The following is a 16,460-nucleotide window of genomic DNA, read 5'->3' on the forward strand; positions in this document are numbered from 1 at the left end:
TGCCGAGCCCGTAACCCCAAGGGCAACAAATTACCATCCGCCCGCCAGCGCGGGAGGTTACTAGCTGACACGGGCCAGCGCGAGAAAACGATCTCTTACATCTCCACAGGTATCACTGCAATACAAGTATAGGCAAGTACCTTCGAAACGCGCGTCACCGCTGTTGCTCTCTTTTCCGTGTCTTTGTGTCCTTGAATTCACATTGGAGCTCTGGCCGGCCGGTGCGGCTGGTTACTATGGCCCCGGCCAGTCCAGCCGCACCAGCCGCACCGTACCGCACCGCATCGCGCCAAGATTTCAATGCCCGGAACATCTCCACGCGAAAAAGGGAGTCTCAGATCGAATGGGCAAACAATCGACAGCACTATAGATGTTCTAGTCAACAGTATTCCAAAACAGTTGAGGTTCGGTTTTTTCCGCCTTCGGTCATCACTGCTCAGAACAATCAACCGAACTTGACAGGGAGGGAGGCAAGCTCAAACAAAACTTGGCTGTACCGGCGGTTGTTTCACTTTCTAAACTTTTCACTAGGTGAAACTCACCGGCACTGCGCTGGAGACACTCGTCGGGGGATACACACCGTGAGACACTCACTTACTCACTCACCGGGATCCTTGCCTGTTTCTGTTTCCTGAGATAAACGTAGACGTCGGGAAGAACAGGAAAAGACAACCGCGTAAGCATGGTTGACAAGGGAGCCTTGACCGTATGTGAGCTTGACCTCCAAATTCACCTTGACTTACCTTCCTAACGTGGAAAGATGGAACACGGGAAGGTGAAAGAATCAGTTGAGTTTGCACGAACACCTCGATGCGATTCCATGGAGATGAAGGATAGAAGGGCTTCTTGGAAGTATCAGTCCTAGTCCTGTTGGCTGTGAAAAAGTTGCACGCAAATTCAGGACAACGTCCGAAGTGGTTTCGATCGGACCGGATTTTCTGCACTTGAACCTTGGAAGTTTTCCATGATACGAGCATCTCCCAAGAGACTCACTCGGCCGTATGATAGATAACTTCATCTTAAACACACTTGGGCAAATCTCCCGTAGTACATAGTATCGCGTTCCAGAAGGATGTGGAATTATGATCACCCTGTCTGCCATGGAAACATGTGTGCATTATGGCAGCGGGAAGAAAGGAAGATTCCGCTTCTCAGCACGGCAATTAAAAGCTTCAGAGTGGGCGATTTGATCATCATTGAACTAGCAAGAAAGGTCCGTGATGACATGGTAAACGGAAAGGAGGGGAGTTCCAGTCCCAAGCACCTATGTATTGGATCAGATACCGACCGTGGCGCGCCACGGGGGTTTTTAGAAAGAGGATCTCCGGGATGGTCTAGTAATTGTAGAATTCTCCAGCCAAGTGAGGGATTTCGTATCGATACTAATCCATGGATCAGGTCTTTCAAGGAACATTCTTCTTTAGGAAAACACCGTTGATGGTAGTCTTCTTTCTCTCTCTTTTTTTTTTCATCCATTTTTTTTTTTTTTTTTTTTTTTTCACAACGCTCTGTTAGAAACCCGGTGTCTAAGGGATCCTTTTCTCGACTTTTTCTCAAGGTAGACCATTTTGCTTGAATGGAAGATTTTGGGTTCGGAAAGGATCATGAGGATGCTCCTTTGAAAAAGCGTCGCATAATGAGTTTAATTCAACATGAAACTAATCTATAGGTTAGTTCTAGGCCAAATCGTTCCTAATTATTTTCCACAGTTACCAAAAGCCGCCAACAGAATGAATCTCCAGAACCCTGGTGGCGCGCAGTGGGATACAAATGCGGAGGACGATCCTGAAATATACGAAGATAGACGCATGTAGATGTGATGAAGATGAACGACTTCTAACAAATACACAACAATGGCAATGCCAACGCCAACGACATGTACCCAAATACAGCATGTTCACATGCGACATGCCAGGTACCGAACCATTTAATACAAACATCAACAAGATCCTCGTGAACTTCACGGTTGGGTTGTTCAAAAAAATCCCATTTCGCTTTACAAGATTCTGGGTATATCAGTGCCCGCTGCTCGCTGCTCGCTGCTGTCGGGCCTCGCCGTCCCTCTCTAGGCCTGTTTTCCTATATCCTGTACTTCCGTCCTTCGCCTATCATTCGTTTCGCCTCCTCTCGAAGCAGGCTTGCGCCTCTGTCGAGATGTCCTGAAACTGAAACTAATCGGCCCTGAGCAGACCAGCCAACTCTGAGACGGTGAAAGGGGATGGGACGGGGCGAGTTGTGGTTTGTGACATCGCGGGTTGCGCTTCAGTTGTGAGATGAAAATGCCCGGAAGAAGTTTGCGCACTGCTTTAACTTCCTCGCCCTCGTCCTCTTCCTCTTTGCTTGTGTCGACCCTTTTCGGGGCCTCGTCGATTCCGGGTGTCAATTTTCCTGGTTCCGGTCCCGACTCCCGACTCCCCGTCCTCGACCCATACCCATACCCATCCATCCCTTCTTCACCTTTCTTGACTCGACACCAACCAACACGTCTCTCTAACTCGAAGGACAGATATGCTTATAGCTTAGCAGCCTCAGCAAGGGTGCCGACCTTGAGCTTGGTGCCGTACTTCTCCAGCACGCTCTTGCCGTGGTACTTCCAGAAGGACTTGGTGGCGTCCTTGCCGGCCATGCGCTTGAGGATCTTGGCGCCGCCGGGGTGGTCGTCGAGGAAGTCTATTTTTGAGGGCCAAGGTCAGTAACTTGTTTCTTTTCTTTGTTCATATATCTTGGCTTCGTGATTTGGCTTGTTATGTTGGGTTTGGGTGAGAGTGGCTTGCTGTGTATGATTGCGCCGAGAAGGGAAAGCAAGGGAGAGAGGGTGAAGGGAGGAAGAGGAGTAGGAGATACGAGAGAGAGAAAGAGCGAGAAGATGAGACCAGAAGAAAATCAAGTAAACGTACTGGTGATATCGTAAACACCATCGTCAATGATGATGTACATGGACTTATCGTCCTTGTGCTCGGCCACCTGGCTCTTGGTGAAGGTCTGAGACATCTTGACTTTTGAAGGTTTGGTTTGTGTAAAGGTAGATAGATCCTTGGGTGATGTGCGACTGTTGACACAACAACGAGGATGTGAAAGATGGGATGAGGAGTAGTCGCGTATATGTAAGCGCGGTAGACGACGGGTCGAAGTGAGTGTCAAAGAAGATGTGGAGAGAAGGACAACAAGGTTGCGGGGGAAAGTTGATGAATTGTTAATTGACAGACGCCGAGTGGTGCTGAGTCGTCGCAAGTGTCGCGTGGACGTGGGGAAGCCGATTGTACCTCGGTTCGGCTCACGTCGCCCGATGTCGCCGCTAAACTGAAACGGGATGCACGCGGCAGGGGTTTGGCTGGCACTTTCTGAGGTTTGAGGCTTTGTGTGATGCTTTCCCCGCAGACGTCATTCCGACTCCGCGACGTAGTTGAAAGGGCTAGACTTGTCGACGGACCGGTCTGGCATTGGCAGATCAAGCTCCAAGATATCGAAAGAGGTGTTTGAGGGATAGAGGTTGATTAACGATATATTCATAAGAGCTAATTCTATTACCAGACTTCTACTATCTTCCCCTGACCAGAACCAAAACGCCATACAAATGCTATACACATCCGGTACAGGCCAGATGTGAATACGAAAACAGGAGAAAAGCAGCCACCAATACATGTGATCAGAACGTAGTGCTTAAACCAGTGTCCAGAAAGCAGCCCACATCAAACCCAGAGTCAAAGGCACCTTCAGCATGGCCTCGATCCTGCCAGCCGAGCTGGCCTCCTCGCCGCAACACTTCCTGTTGTACGTCACATTGTTGACTCTCGCCGCCGCCTCGAACACGCTACCGGGGTACTCTCCCATATTGTAGTAGTCCACGTTGAGCACGTTTGGCGCCCGGCCCCAATCCGATCGACAGTTATTTGCTGACAGTCCCAGACTTCCAAAGCCCTCGGCGGCGTTCGTCACGTTGATCCGACTTAGGTCTGGCACGTTGAGGACGTTTCCGAGCAGGTTAGCCTCCCCGTTCAGGTTGTGGTTCATCAGATACAGCCTGTTCTTGGCCTGGTCGGCGGGCAGGTCGGGCGGTCGCTGGACGACACACGGAAAGTTTTGGTCGACCGGATCGAACGGAGTCTCCCACATCTGGCTGAACTGGTCCAGAAGCCACGGATAGGCTGTCTGGTTGGCCATGTAGTCCATGAACATGACGACGCGCTGACCAGTCAGGATCATGTGCGACAGTGTCGGCCAGTCGTCGAGTGCCATGGGAACAACAGGCGGGGTGAAGACATAGCGGAGGATGCCCGTCTTCTCGATATGGGGGACGTAGAAATCCGGTGTCGAGTAGTTGCCGTTGCCAAGCAAAATGGTCACGACGTCATAAGGGTGGGCCACAACCCAGTCCTTGACGGTAGTGAGCCATTCGGTGATGGGACCGGCATCGAAGAGGTCGCAGGTGGTGTGGCAGAAGTGAGGCACCGAATCGTTGGTAGGGAACTGAATCTGGGCTTGGAGGAAACGGACGCCATCGTTGAGCTGATCGACGACGCCGAGCTGTTGGTTGGCAGCAGCGGAATTCGCCCTGACGAAGGGGCTGTTGTGGCAACCGACTTCGGTAATGTTGCTGTACTTGCGGCCGCAGAATTCGGGATAGTTGTTGCACGGCCGTGTGTTGGTCGGTACGGGCTTCGGAGACTCTGTGCTCGACGCAGTCGTGTTGGAGGTCGATGTCGAGTGCGAGTTGGTGCCCGTCAGGTAACTCAGCGTTGCGCTGGAAGTCTCGGAAGCGGATGAGGAAGTGAGGGCGACATCGGTGCCGTTTCCTGAAACCGAAGCGATGATGGTTGATTCAGCGCCTGTGGTCGTTCCAAGCGTGATGCGCGTGGTATAGGTTTGATATAGGTTTGTTGGTATCGATGTGGTCGAGTGTTGTGTCTTTGTGCCCGTCAACATGGTCACCTCCTCGCCGTTGACGGTGGATATGGACTGGCCATGGGCTAGGCTAGTGCCCAAGGAAAGCACCCCGAGCAGGCAGCCTAGACGCCTTGTAAGGGAAGTCATCGTGAACGGTGTGTCCACCCAAGCAGGGCTGATCTGAAGTGTGCTCTAGGGTAAATATCCAAATACTAGCACAAGTTGTAGGAGGGAGTGGAAAGGAAGCCGGGAATCCCGTCCTAGGAGAACATCAAATGTTAGACAGGGAGACCGAGGGATGGGTTAAGGTTTGGTTGGGGTTAACGAGAGGATAAAAACAGATGACGACTAGAATCAAACAACAAGTTCATCACCTCCAAACTTGAAGCTTGGGGTTGATCATTGGCCAGATACGTCTGCCAACTGAATTAACTGTGAGCCAAGTGAAAGTGATGGGGCGCGTCTGGACGGGATGCTGTTCGCACCACTTCGCAGTGAATGGCGCTCCAAGTCCCGACCCCCTACGACCCCCGTCTGGAAGGAAAAGTCAAGCTTGGCACGGTCCATGCGTGGAGCCGCTGAAGCCAGAGCCGACTTGCGCCAAGAAGCACTGCCGCATCACTCCATCCAGCGCCCTGGATTGTAGGTTTTCAGCAGCCACGACCCTGGCATCCGATCAGAAGTGCCTGGTCATCGTCAACAGTCAAAATCAAGACCTTGGCCTGAGCTTGGATCGGGTCTTGGGTTGAGGAAATCACCAATTGGGAACTCACGATGTTGACAATGGTGTTTTGAAACATGTCATCTGAACCCGATGCAGTCTTGACAGCACCAAATGCCTTGGTGTTGCAGCTTGCATTTTTTTCTTTCTTTTCTGGTATGACGTCGCACTTACTTGCAAGCCTCCTTCACTGCCGTGCAGTTCTTGGTGACAACGACATCGCTGCCAAGATAAAATACGATCGCCGCTTTCCCATCTTGGGCACGAACTTACAGCCCCTCTTAACCCCTCAGGGGGGGGCCCCTCGGACGGGACTCCTGAATGAAGGGTATCATCTCCACATGGGCAGTGCTCTAGAACCGACCTGTTGAAAACCTCAACAGAGGTGGGTTTTTGACAATACGATGGATATCATAGAGACATTGTTGGAAGCCTGAAATGGTTAACTGGGATGAATGGAAGAATTCCTATTGTGTGTCCAGCCAGGCCTTGCAAGGCGGTTGTTGGCGTCTAAGAGACTCTAGGGTCTGGTTAGGATGAGAGCGCCTATTAGCCGCGAGTAGGAACACACGCTGCAAATGGAGAACTCTGAATAAAGTTGGCAACCGAAGCCCAAACCACAACCGAATGAAACTCTTCAACGCCGGGGGTTTCACAAGAGAAAAACCCCCGTCGGTCAGGAGTGCTTTGGTGGATTCTCTCCACTGTCCACTTTTGGGCTTATGGCTGTGGATTGCCGCTGAAAGACTCACTTGTTCAGGTTCCTGACCGCCGACGGTGCAAAAGGCACGCGAGCCAATTGCAGCGCCGGGTGCACAGAAACTGGCCGAGATACCAAACACATTCCCCTTTCTGGATGCTGACTGATGATAGATCTTCTGTCTCTCGCTCCTTCTTCCTTGACGATTTGCCCAGAACTGCAAAGACAAGCGCATCCTGATTGTCGTCCACTGCACGTTTGTCGATTGATCAACAGCACAGACCCCCAACCACCACCCAACCACTCACTGCCCATTCCCTGGCCAAGGGTCGATTGCGCTGCTCCATCCTCCACCAGACGACGTCCCAAGAAAACCAATCTGCCAAGCAGTCGGTGGCTGTAGCGATCGCAACCTGAACAAGCCTGCTTTTTGATAACGACATCACCTCATCAATCTACAACCGGTCGATCCCCAGCCTGTTATTATCAAATTCTGCTCTTTCTCTTGCCGTGATCCGTCATCTGCCGCTTCTATCATTCTCTTCTTGCGAAGCCCGACCTTCAGGCTTTCGACTTGGTGTTGCAATCCCCTCCGTTGACCGGAACAAAGCCCCGTCGTCATCACTCTCGCCCACTCCGGGACCCCTAGGGCTCAAAAGTCCCCTAAACTTCAACCTCCACCAGCAGCACCACCACTTCAGATAAACTTGGGACAACACTCTCTGAAAGCGCCAGTCTCTTCTCCTTAACCGAAGTTTGACGAGAAAGAAGGTGCACTTGCGCACCTAAGGCCATCACCACTACTACTCTTCAAATCCTTGGGATCCGAAACAGCACACTTTCAGAACAATGGCCCTTAAATCACTGCTGAACCTCCGAAAGAGGAACAGCTCGGACGACGAGACAACCAAGGAACGATACACATCCCAGCCACCAACACGACCAGCAAGCTCGGAACAGACACTTCAAGGAGAGGAAGGGAGTCCTAGTGATGAACAAATCAAGCGAGCAACGAGGCTACGACGATTCTTCGCCTACAGTGCATCCTTTGGGTACCTGGTGTCTTGGGTGTTCCTGATACTGGTATGTTGACTAGAAACATGTGCCCATTCATGTTTCATATAGCTGACCAGTCCTACAGATTCTCGTTGGCAACACGTCCGACAAGCCCGTGCTTCGCAGTACTTACTTCTACAAGCTCAACCTGGCCGACATCATTCCGGCATCGGTCCCAAATGCGCAGTTGATCAACAGTATCGCTCAAAGTATAGGACTCCATGACTTTTATCAAGTTGGTCTGTGGAACTTTTGCGAGGGATACCAATCCGAGTTAGTCACCCTTTCCCCTTCCCTTTTCACTGACTTCGCATGCTAACACATAATAGGGGAATAACCTACTGCTCCGAGCCCGAAACACTCTACTGGTTCAACCCAGTCGAAGTCATTATGAACGAGCTTCTCTCGGGCGCCACCGTCGCGATCCCCGCCGCTATTATTACCATCCTCTCGGTCCTGCGCATTACCTCGCAGATCATGTTTGGCTTTTTCCTGACCGCCTGCGTGCTGAACTTTGTCCTCATCTTCGTCTCTCCAATCCTCCCCGTCAAGTCGCGGTGGTGGTCCCTCCCGCTCTCCCTCTTCTCGTTCGCCTCCATGATCCTGACCCTGGCCGCCTCGATCATCGGCACTGTCATCAGCTACGCTTTCAAGTACGCGGCCGAAGCGCAGTCGGACCTCAATATCCACGCTGAGGTCGGCACGTACATGTTTGTCTTCATGTGGATCGCCACAGGCTTCACCATGTGGAGTTTCGCGGTGCACAGCGGCATGGGATGCTGCTGTGCGAGCAAGCGGGATCTGAAGAGCGGGAGGAGGCTGATCAGGCCCGATGGGAGGATCATCCACGCCGGCTAGAGCTCGGAGTGGAGTTCGCCCGCAGGGTCGGTTAGGAAGGGAAAGGGAATGGATGGGTTGAGTTTTTGAATTTCGTTTTTACTTGCATGGCGTTGGAGGGGGGTTTTGCTTTTTACACAAACAGCGTCGTTTCTCAACACCAGTCTGTCGGTTGGGATACACAAACAGGCCAAGTCGGGTTTCTCTGACTTACAGCCATGATGGCATTTGCATTCACGGGAGTTCTTGGATATATCTCCCTTCACAGACTCGCCCTTCCATGGAAAACAAGGGGACATGACATACAGTTACAACATAGACTGGCTGGAGGAATGGGGACACTAGAGTCAATGGTACCTACGCACATACAACACGAACCTGTATGACACCGCGAGTAGGTAGCCATAGCATTGAAGCATTTTAGTCAATAGAACAATTACCAAGTATCAGCATTACACCACTAGACCACACCATACCATAAGTACACTACACTCGTCTACCACATTTCCCTCACAAAACTGCAAACAACCTTGCCCGCTCGCCGCTCGCTCACTCGCTCTTCCATTTCGCTTCTTCGCGTATAGAGGCCTCTCTACCAGCCAAAATAATTGAAAAGGAAATGAACACCAAATTTAAGCGACCCAAGCGACCGGGTGGGCCCGGTCGTTACCGAGAGACAAGCGGAAATAAAGAACATCCGTTACGCGGCGATATGACGATGGCACCCGGAATGGGCCGACACTGCCGTTGTTATCGGATGTTGGGTATTCCGAATTCCTGACGATTGAGTCACTCTCTACATTCTTTGTCGGTGATAATGGATGACTCCGAGGTAGTTGCGGGTTAACGTATGTCAGTTAATTTGCAATGCACGGGGTTCTGTCATTGAATGATACTTGGATGTAAAGTCAGACGTGACTAATCTTTTTTTGATTCTGATTCTCTACGTTTCTCTGTGCGAACAGAAGCATCAGGGGTACTAGGAATGACTGAGTGAATTGACGGTGTCTTGAAAAGAGCCTATGGGTGGTTGGCTTTATCCATTCCCAGCTCTTCAGTTTATATTCCGTGTTGCCTTTCCCATGTCTCTTTACACTTGTTATACTCAATCTTGCTATCCTTTCTTTATCTCTCCTTTGACCCCTTTTCACTTCTATCTTTCCTTATTCCTCTAATACCTCTTCTCACTCCCCTCTTTACATCCATCTTCTCTTTCATCTTACTTCACTTTCTTTCCCACCCCTCTCTTCACTCCTTTTTCCTTACTCCTTTTCTCTCTCCGCCCTTATTCACCTCTCTTCTCTCTTCGCCCTTCTCTACTTCTCTTCTCCTCGCCCCTTTCTTTTATTTTCCCCTTACTTCTCTTATCACTTCTCTTCCCATCTTTTTCCTCACTCCTCTCTTCTTAACAAGTCTCCTACAACTTTACTAGGGCTGGACCTCCCTTGTGTAATGTCATCTATCGCGTATCATGGAGCTAGGAGAAGTATACCGGTCTGTTTTCTTCCCCTGAAATTTCGCACTGACTACTAGATGATTGCCAGTGACGGGCTTGCTGCACAGCTTGCTTGGTCTGTCGATGTATTCACGCATCATATCCCCAGCTACACATTACATCACTGTCATGGTATCCGATGAAAGAGGTTTGGGTTGGTTATCTAGGTACTGGACATTTCAACAAAATGGCGGCGGTCAGGTTGGCAATTTCGCCGCCGCCGCCGTCACCGCCACACATGCAACTGAGTGTGCATGTTGCCACGTAGGGGTTTCCGGTCAGACTTCGTTATAAAACAGCGAGCCGGGCGGAGCGAGAGAGCGTGAGGGGGGGATGTGGTTCTAGAAGATGAGGTGGATATTAACATAGAGTCACAGTCAAGAGTCACGAGGAGAAAATTATGACCATCAATAACCAAGGCATAGATTTCAAAGCGGTATCTATCCTAATCCGGCCTCTGCAGCAATTTATGCTTTTTCCAATAATTGTCTGCCGGTTTTCTTCCGTCCACCATGTCCAATCCTAATTCCTCCTTTTTTTATGGGTTTTCATGATCTTCATAAGTCATACAAAAAGCTGAGTAGTAGCCAGTCTTGAACCTTCCAGAGTCCGGTTCAAGTGCCACAAGGTTGACAAAAAAAAAGTGTAGGCTTTTGCTCTTCCAAAGAAACAAGGAGAAGTGCCAAACAAATTGACAAAAGGGGTGAAATATTATATCTCGAGAGCTGGACTTGACCACCAACCAGTGGGGGCCAAGTACTCCGAGGCTGGACAAAAAAAGTTTGGGTGTTGAGTAAAACACGCAAAAATACATCTCAAGAAAAAGTTCTTTTTTCGACTTCACAGGACACACACATACTTGACAAGCAAGCAGTGGAGAACTGAGGGGCCGCAGCATTAACCACAATAGTGGGAAAGCAGATGGGCAGAAGAAAAAAAAGTGTCTAAGCGACAAGTGAAAGATGTAATGATGAATGAGGTGTGTACCTCGACGCGAACCCGAGGGACCAGCCAGTTGGGCTTGCGCGCAAGGGGACATTAAACCTTTCTTCAACATACTTCAGTCACTTTGGGAGAGTGAGTCGCCTGACACTTTTTTTCTCGCTGCGGTCGCTATTCAACAACTGAAAGTGAGCGTGATCGGGCCGTTTTAATCTCTCATCGAATTCCGAGCGACGAGATGGCGAACTAGGCGCAAACATCTGAAGCTGTGGAATCGAGACTGGGACGTCGATATGTCTTCTTGGTTGACCGGATTGGGAGTATGGGACGGTGGGTGGCAAATTAATGGCACTAATAAGGCCGAGGGCTGCACACAACACACAAACGTTCCTAACTTGAGTTCCCTTCCAAAAGTCGGAGATGGAGTCTTCTTCAAAATTTCCTCACCCGAGGCAGGGGCGAAGCCACTTAAGCACGGACGACGATGCCGTTGCGGCGAGAGCTGCGCTCAACGTAGTTCTCCTCATCCTCGGAGGAGCAGGAGTCCTCGTAGCCGCAGCGGGAGCCACCGCAGTCGAGACGGACGCGCTCGCCCTTGCGGGTGATGCCGTAGCGCTCGCAGATGCAGCTGGAGCAGTCGGAAGCGGGAGTGGAGTAACCGGAGAGGGTAGAGCTGGGGCTGGAGCTGTCGGAGCGGTAGCTGACGGAAGAGCCGGTGGAGGAGACGGGGGAGGAGCGCATGTCGAAGTCGGTGATGACGTCCTCATCGTACTCGTCGTAGATGCCAGTGGTGGCAAAGCGGCTGGAGAGCTCGTCGATGTTGTAGTCGGCATCGAGGATGTGGCGGGTGGCGTGGGGAGACATGGGCTTGGGAGCCTTGATCTGGGACACGGAGAGAGGGCGACCCTTGGGGATGTCGACGGAGAGGGACTCGCGCTTGGAGGACTTGACGGAGTCGCGGGAGTGGCGGGAGGAGCTCTTGGAGGAGGAAGAAGACTTGGGAACGTCGAGGATGTTCAGGGAGCGGCCGGTGGTGGGCTCAACAGTGGACTCCTCGGAGGGGTTGTGGGAGACGTGGTAGCCATCGATGATGTAGTAGTACCAGTAGCGCTGACCGGGCTGGACAAGAGCGGGCTGGAAGCGGAAGGTGCCCTTCCACGAGCCGGACTTGGACGAGGTCTTGTCCTTGGAGAGGGGGAGCTGGCCGGCGTAGTTGTCCCAGGAACCAAGAAGATGGACGGTCTTGACGCCGGAAGAAACACGGAGAGAGAACGAAAGCTGAATGGCGGACATGTTGACTGATTAAGGGGTAATGCTGGAAATAAAACTTAAAAACGAATCTTGAGAAGAATGCAAATTGGCGCGTAAGACGGCGAGTCGAGCAAGCAAAAACCAGTTAGTGCTTTAGGGGGGATGTGAGTTGTGAATTTGGGGGATAGCGAGACCAGCAAGCTACCGTGATTTGATTTTTTGGTGAATTAGTGAAAGTGAATTAATCGACAAAGCACAGCTCTGCGATGGGAAAGGGGAAAGAAAGGGGGGAGGGGGGGAAAACACAACTGGCTTTTGGAAGTTGAGAACTTGCTGAAGAAAGGAAAAAGAAGAAAGAGGAATGGAAAGAGAGGGAGGAAACTGAGCCTTATATGAACATATCATGAAGAGGGGGGTCACCTAAGAATAAACCCCGGTCCACAACGCTCGGCATGCATTCGACAAGAGACCATGGCCGCCTTGTTGGAGGCCATTTGGCTGGTCGGTGATAGAGTGACGGCAGAGAGGGGTTGCTATCTGATGGAAGCCTGTCGGCTCTGTCGGTGCAATAGCACAAGTGATGGCGCAAGTACCACGCATCTGGCCGTCTCCCACGCGAGGCCAATAACCAGGCCGGGCCCAGGGAGATGCTTCCAGGCAATGTGGGCATCAACCGATATCACGAAAGCTGTGAGGTAAGGGCGACGAGGGTGTGTCCATGGAGATGGTGCCTGTCACCTTCAATGGAAGTCGTTGAGCCGGGTCCACCAATGCCACTGACCAATGCGACTGCATGATGGGCGGTTAAGCAGGTGAGCACCCAGAAAAGGCAGAACCGGAGAATTATTGCACTTGACGGTCCTTGACGGTCCTGCAAGGCGTGTTGACGATTGCAACTTCCAAAGAAGAGAGAAGTTGAAAAGAAGAAGAAGCAGTTCTCGATGCAGCCAATCAGGCACCAGATGGACAAGGCCCCGCACATCTGTCCGCTGTGGGGACTCGCTTTGGAGTTATCACTTACAGGACTTGACCAGTCTAGGTTTAGCGGATGAGATGGGCGTCTAAATCCCTGCCACGATTGGCCAATGGGCGCTTGTTGTGCGTCGTTTTCGCGCGATCCCCATCGGCTCCCATCACACCCAGACGGCAGCCGCTATCACCAATCAACCTCACTTCTTGCCTCGTTCATGCCTATCCGTTCAGCCATCATTTGGAAAGAGCAGCCATCTCGTTTGAATCTCACATCTCGACATAGTTCATGCAATCTGTCAGGAACAGGAACTTTCATCTCGAATCATCAACAACAGAGAGAGGGATTCAAGACACGACCACGACGATGGAGACGTGGTCAAGTATATATCCCTCCAAGCTGAGCCTTGAATGCTGGAGGTGATCTCGTCATCACTTCCAGTTCAGATTGAAGCGCGCATTTGCGGCCATCAACGAACTGCACTAATGTAGGTCCCTCCATGTGTTCGTTCCTTCCTGTTAGTCTGTGTACCTTGCTTCCTTGCTCCGTATTGCGTCCTGCACTGCAGTCTTTCATGCAATGCACGCACGCTCGCAGCACACAAGCACGCTGCACCAAGCCATCTAGCATCGTCGATAGGACGACAGTTTTCTCACCTTGCTCGGTCCGGCTGGCCGCCTCAGCGGGCCATGCTACTCCATAGTGTATCCATGTTCGCCATGGTCTGTCCGATACCATCTTTTTGACCGAGAAGAGGGCGAAGCCCGGAGATGAGAGAAACAGCCTTCATACTCAGCAACACCACAAATGGAGGACAAAGGTTGTTTGTGTTTGTGTTCGTGTGTGCCACGGGACTCGGGAGATAGGAAACGAGCTTGCCCGTGTAAGCTCTGCTGTCAACACCATGCCCATCACGTGTATTGACGGGATTTTACCTTGACAATGGTTGAACAAGCCCGGCTTGTCATGATCCTTGCTAGTCTGCTAGCTACTGCTGCTAGCTGCCTACCACGATTCTGCCAGCCCAGGATCTTCCGAAGACGACAAGATGCAACCAACCGTGGTCGAGGAAAAGGTGCGGTGCAAGCAGCGCTTTTGCGCCGTTGCGACGTGCTCGCAGCAGAAGATGACCGAGGACCCGGGAAATGAAGATATGTCCCCGCTATTTTACCATTGGAAGAACTTCAGCTTCGACGGCCTATCGATATTGTCCTCACTCGGGCTTATCACTTCATGATATAGCCACTTCCTGATCCCAGCCTCCTCATGCAGCAGAGCATCTCGTTACCCCTCACTCAGCTTTCATGACCAGCATGGATACTCGCTTGAGGTCTCACTTCATGATGTTGACTGAGTTATTACCTATTCCCAAGACCTGTTGTGATACCTCGTGGTTGCCTTATCTTAGGTATCCACGTCTCACCGTCTCTCTGACGACGAAGGATGACGAAGTCCTTCAAGACAACTGTATCACATGCCTTTGTGTCTTCTCACCATCTCCGTTACTCAACACGAGCGAAGCCATAACGAGTTTCCAACACACATCACAGATCCAAGACCTTCCTGACGGTTAAAACAAATCATATCATTGCGAACTACCAAACATCCCCTTCTGCTTCTCTCTCAGACCAAACGTCAAGATCAAATATCCAAAACCCCTCTAGATCCAAAAACCGTCAACCCGTATCGAAGAGTCCACTCAACACTTCTCCTATGATCAAGCGATCGAAGCACTCCAATCTCTTTCCCCGTCTATCCTACCACTCTTCTTGTCCACCCCATTACTTCTGGCTACTGACATTCCCACTCCGCTGCCCACCACTCTTCTTTCCGGGGAAGATCTGGCTGAAGTGCTCCGGTGTCACCTGAATGGTAATATTGGGATTATACACATTCAAGTTCTTGACCATGCCTTTGCCATTCTTGCTCTTGGCACCAGGGCCATTGATGAGCAGATGCCCCAGGGCCTGGCTATCAGTTTGGGTCTGGTTGTCGGTTCCGGTGTGTTGGCTATTGGTGAAGATGGAGAGCTGAGTGTCGGTAGTGGTGCCCTGGCTCTGTCCGTTACCAGTACCGCCTGGAGGAGGAGGACCGGAAGAAGAGAAGGCGTTAGAAAACCCATTGGAGGATTTCTGGCATGAACACCGCTGAGAACTTCGAGACCCATTTCTCCTTGAACCTAGGGGTGCTGGAAGAGGAGGAGCAGGACGACGAGAAGTAGGAGTAGGAGTAGGAGCCGGAGCAGGAACAGGAGCACCAAAGGGAGAATGACCCTGAGATTGCTGAGAAAAGGGAGAAGAAGAAGACCAAGAAGAAGGGCCGAAGAGAGAAGACATTGAAGACATGGAAAACGGATCAGTAGTATTAACCTGGGAATGAGAATGGCCAGCGACCGGAGTCGGGCAGATGGAGGAGGCTTGGGACTGAGAGTACTGGGACTGGGACTGGGACTGGTCCCAACCATCAGAGCCATAATCGTCCACATCCTCGTCGGCATCATCGTCCAACTCCTCGCTGTTAGATTCGTAGTCGTATCCATCCTCGTAAATGAGTCCGAAGCAAGAGTCGCACGAGGACGTGGGGCAAGACTTGTGAGAGTGATCAGAGGCAGTGTACAAGTTGCGAGCGCCTGGGGCTTGTGATTTCCTGGCCCAACCCATTGGAGGGGCAGTGCCGCGGAACGCTGCTTGCTTCATTTTTATTTCTCAAAGATATGGGTGTGTGTTCTGGGTGATTTTGATTGTGTCGTGTAGGTTTGATCGTCTCGGCTGTCCGTTTTGCGGTTCCTAGATGATTGGGAGTTTTGCAAGGTGGTAAGTAAAGAACTGAGTTTAGGATGTGGGAGAAAAGTAGAAGAAGAATTGGTTGATAATTAGGCATCTTTATATGGACTGGACATTGCAATTTGAGCAGAGACCTACTCCGTCCAGAACCCAAAGGAGTCCCATCATGTTGACTCTTAGACACGCATAGAAAACGAGCTCATTGTTCTGCGTGTCTTCTGGAACATCCAGGAAACCACACACTGAATCTGTATATCCCGATCAATCATTTGCTGCAGATGATAAGTTGATAAAATATCAACATCTCCGTCACTTTACTTTCAGGATGGTGATTTATCGTAAACTTTACATGCAACTGATTTCTTAGACACAATGGTGCTGCCAAACAGGGAACGACCAAGAACAGGGTTTTGTGCGGAACATCAAACGAAAAATTGAAACTGAAAGGAAAGGGAGGGCCTCCCGGTGGATCCAATAGCACAGATCGGGAAAACTTAGGTCCCCATTAGTTCACTATCTCGACGACGGTTAGAATCTGGGAAGGGACGACCAACATGTCAAAAGTTTTCTTTTTGTCTTATCAGGCAAATGCCTACCTTGCTAGGTACTCAAGGAAGGAACGACCCATGTGAACAGGATGTGAAGCGTAATTTCGAATTCAGAATCACATCGCTTCTACATTCATGCCCTTTGGGGAGGCAGGTGGTTGATGCCCTGTCTGTTCCCAAACCCTGCTCGGGTAGACAACACTACCTCTTATCTAGTAGTTGTCCTCATGGGTTCCAATGGTAGGTGGGTAAAAGTGTGTCAGATCGGGCAAC

At 50.9% G+C, this 16,460-nt stretch overlaps 5 protein-coding genes across 5 annotated transcripts; 1 reads left to right on the plus strand and 4 right to left on the minus strand.

The window, feature by feature from the left end:
* Positions 1-1,812: 1,812 nt before the first annotated feature.
* Positions 1,813-3,191, minus strand: SMAC4_03116 (uncharacterized protein). The gene is made up of 2 exons (XM_003349480.2): positions 2,898-3,191; positions 1,813-2,670 (listed from the first exon to the last, which is right to left on the minus strand). Exons 1-2 carry the CDS (start codon positions 2,989-2,991, stop codon positions 2,513-2,515), a joined length of 252 nt encoding a protein of 83 aa, XP_003349528.1. The 5' UTR covers positions 2,992-3,191; the 3' UTR covers positions 1,813-2,512.
* A 301-nt stretch (positions 3,192-3,492) lies between these two features.
* On the minus strand, positions 3,493-5,194 carry SMAC4_03117 (uncharacterized protein). The gene has a single exon (XM_003349481.2). It carries the CDS (start codon positions 5,029-5,031, stop codon positions 3,661-3,663), a length of 1,371 nt encoding a protein of 456 aa, XP_003349529.1. The 5' UTR covers positions 5,032-5,194; the 3' UTR covers positions 3,493-3,660.
* Positions 5,195-6,397: 1,203 nt separating this feature from the next.
* On the plus strand, positions 6,398-8,797 carry SMAC4_03118 (uncharacterized protein). The gene is made up of 3 exons (XM_003349482.2): positions 6,398-7,388; positions 7,447-7,634; positions 7,691-8,797. The coding sequence occupies exons 1-3, from the start codon at positions 7,155-7,157 to the stop codon at positions 8,217-8,219; spliced, it is 951 nt and encodes a 316-aa protein (XP_003349530.1). The 5' UTR covers positions 6,398-7,154; the 3' UTR covers positions 8,220-8,797.
* A 2,306-nt stretch (positions 8,798-11,103) lies between these two features.
* Positions 11,104-11,928, minus strand: SMAC4_03119 (uncharacterized protein; the record flags this gene model as incomplete). Its single annotated transcript, XM_003349483.1, has 1 exon — positions 11,104-11,928. The coding sequence occupies one exon, from the start codon at positions 11,926-11,928 to the stop codon at positions 11,104-11,106; it is 825 nt and encodes a 274-aa protein (XP_003349531.1).
* A 2,008-nt stretch (positions 11,929-13,936) lies between these two features.
* On the minus strand, positions 13,937-15,917 carry SMAC4_03120 (uncharacterized protein). The gene has a single exon (XM_003349484.2). It carries the CDS (start codon positions 15,550-15,552, stop codon positions 14,638-14,640), a length of 915 nt encoding a protein of 304 aa, XP_003349532.1. The 5' UTR covers positions 15,553-15,917; the 3' UTR covers positions 13,937-14,637.
* Positions 15,918-16,460: the final 543 nt, after the last annotated feature.

This window comes from Sordaria macrospora, chromosome 2, assembly GCF_033870435.1.
Source record: "Sordaria macrospora chromosome 2, complete sequence".
In the NCBI taxonomy this organism is placed as follows: domain Eukaryota; kingdom Fungi; phylum Ascomycota; class Sordariomycetes; order Sordariales; family Sordariaceae; genus Sordaria; species Sordaria macrospora.

Coding starts and splice junctions, on each gene's coding strand:
- SMAC4_03116 (XM_003349480.2), bottom strand. CDS start 2,991: ATGTCTCAGACCTTCACCAAGAGCCAGGTGGCCGAGCACAAGGACGAT. Junction 2,671..2,897: donor TGGTGTTTACGATATCACCA/GTACGTTTACTT, acceptor CCTCAAAAATAG/ACTTCCTCGACGACCACCCC.
- SMAC4_03117 (XM_003349481.2), bottom strand. CDS start 5,031: ATGACTTCCCTTACAAGGCGTCTAGGCTGCCTGCTCGGGGTGCTTTCC.
- SMAC4_03118 (XM_003349482.2), top strand. CDS start 7,155: ATGGCCCTTAAATCACTGCTGAACCTCCGAAAGAGGAACAGCTCGGAC. Junction 7,389..7,446: donor CTTGGGTGTTCCTGATACTG/GTATGTTGACTA, acceptor CCAGTCCTACAG/ATTCTCGTTGGCAACACGTC. Junction 7,635..7,690: donor TGCGAGGGATACCAATCCGA/GTTAGTCACCCT, acceptor AACACATAATAG/GGGAATAACCTACTGCTCCG.
- SMAC4_03120 (XM_003349484.2), bottom strand. CDS start 15,552: ATGAAGCAAGCAGCGTTCCGCGGCACTGCCCCTCCAATGGGTTGGGCC.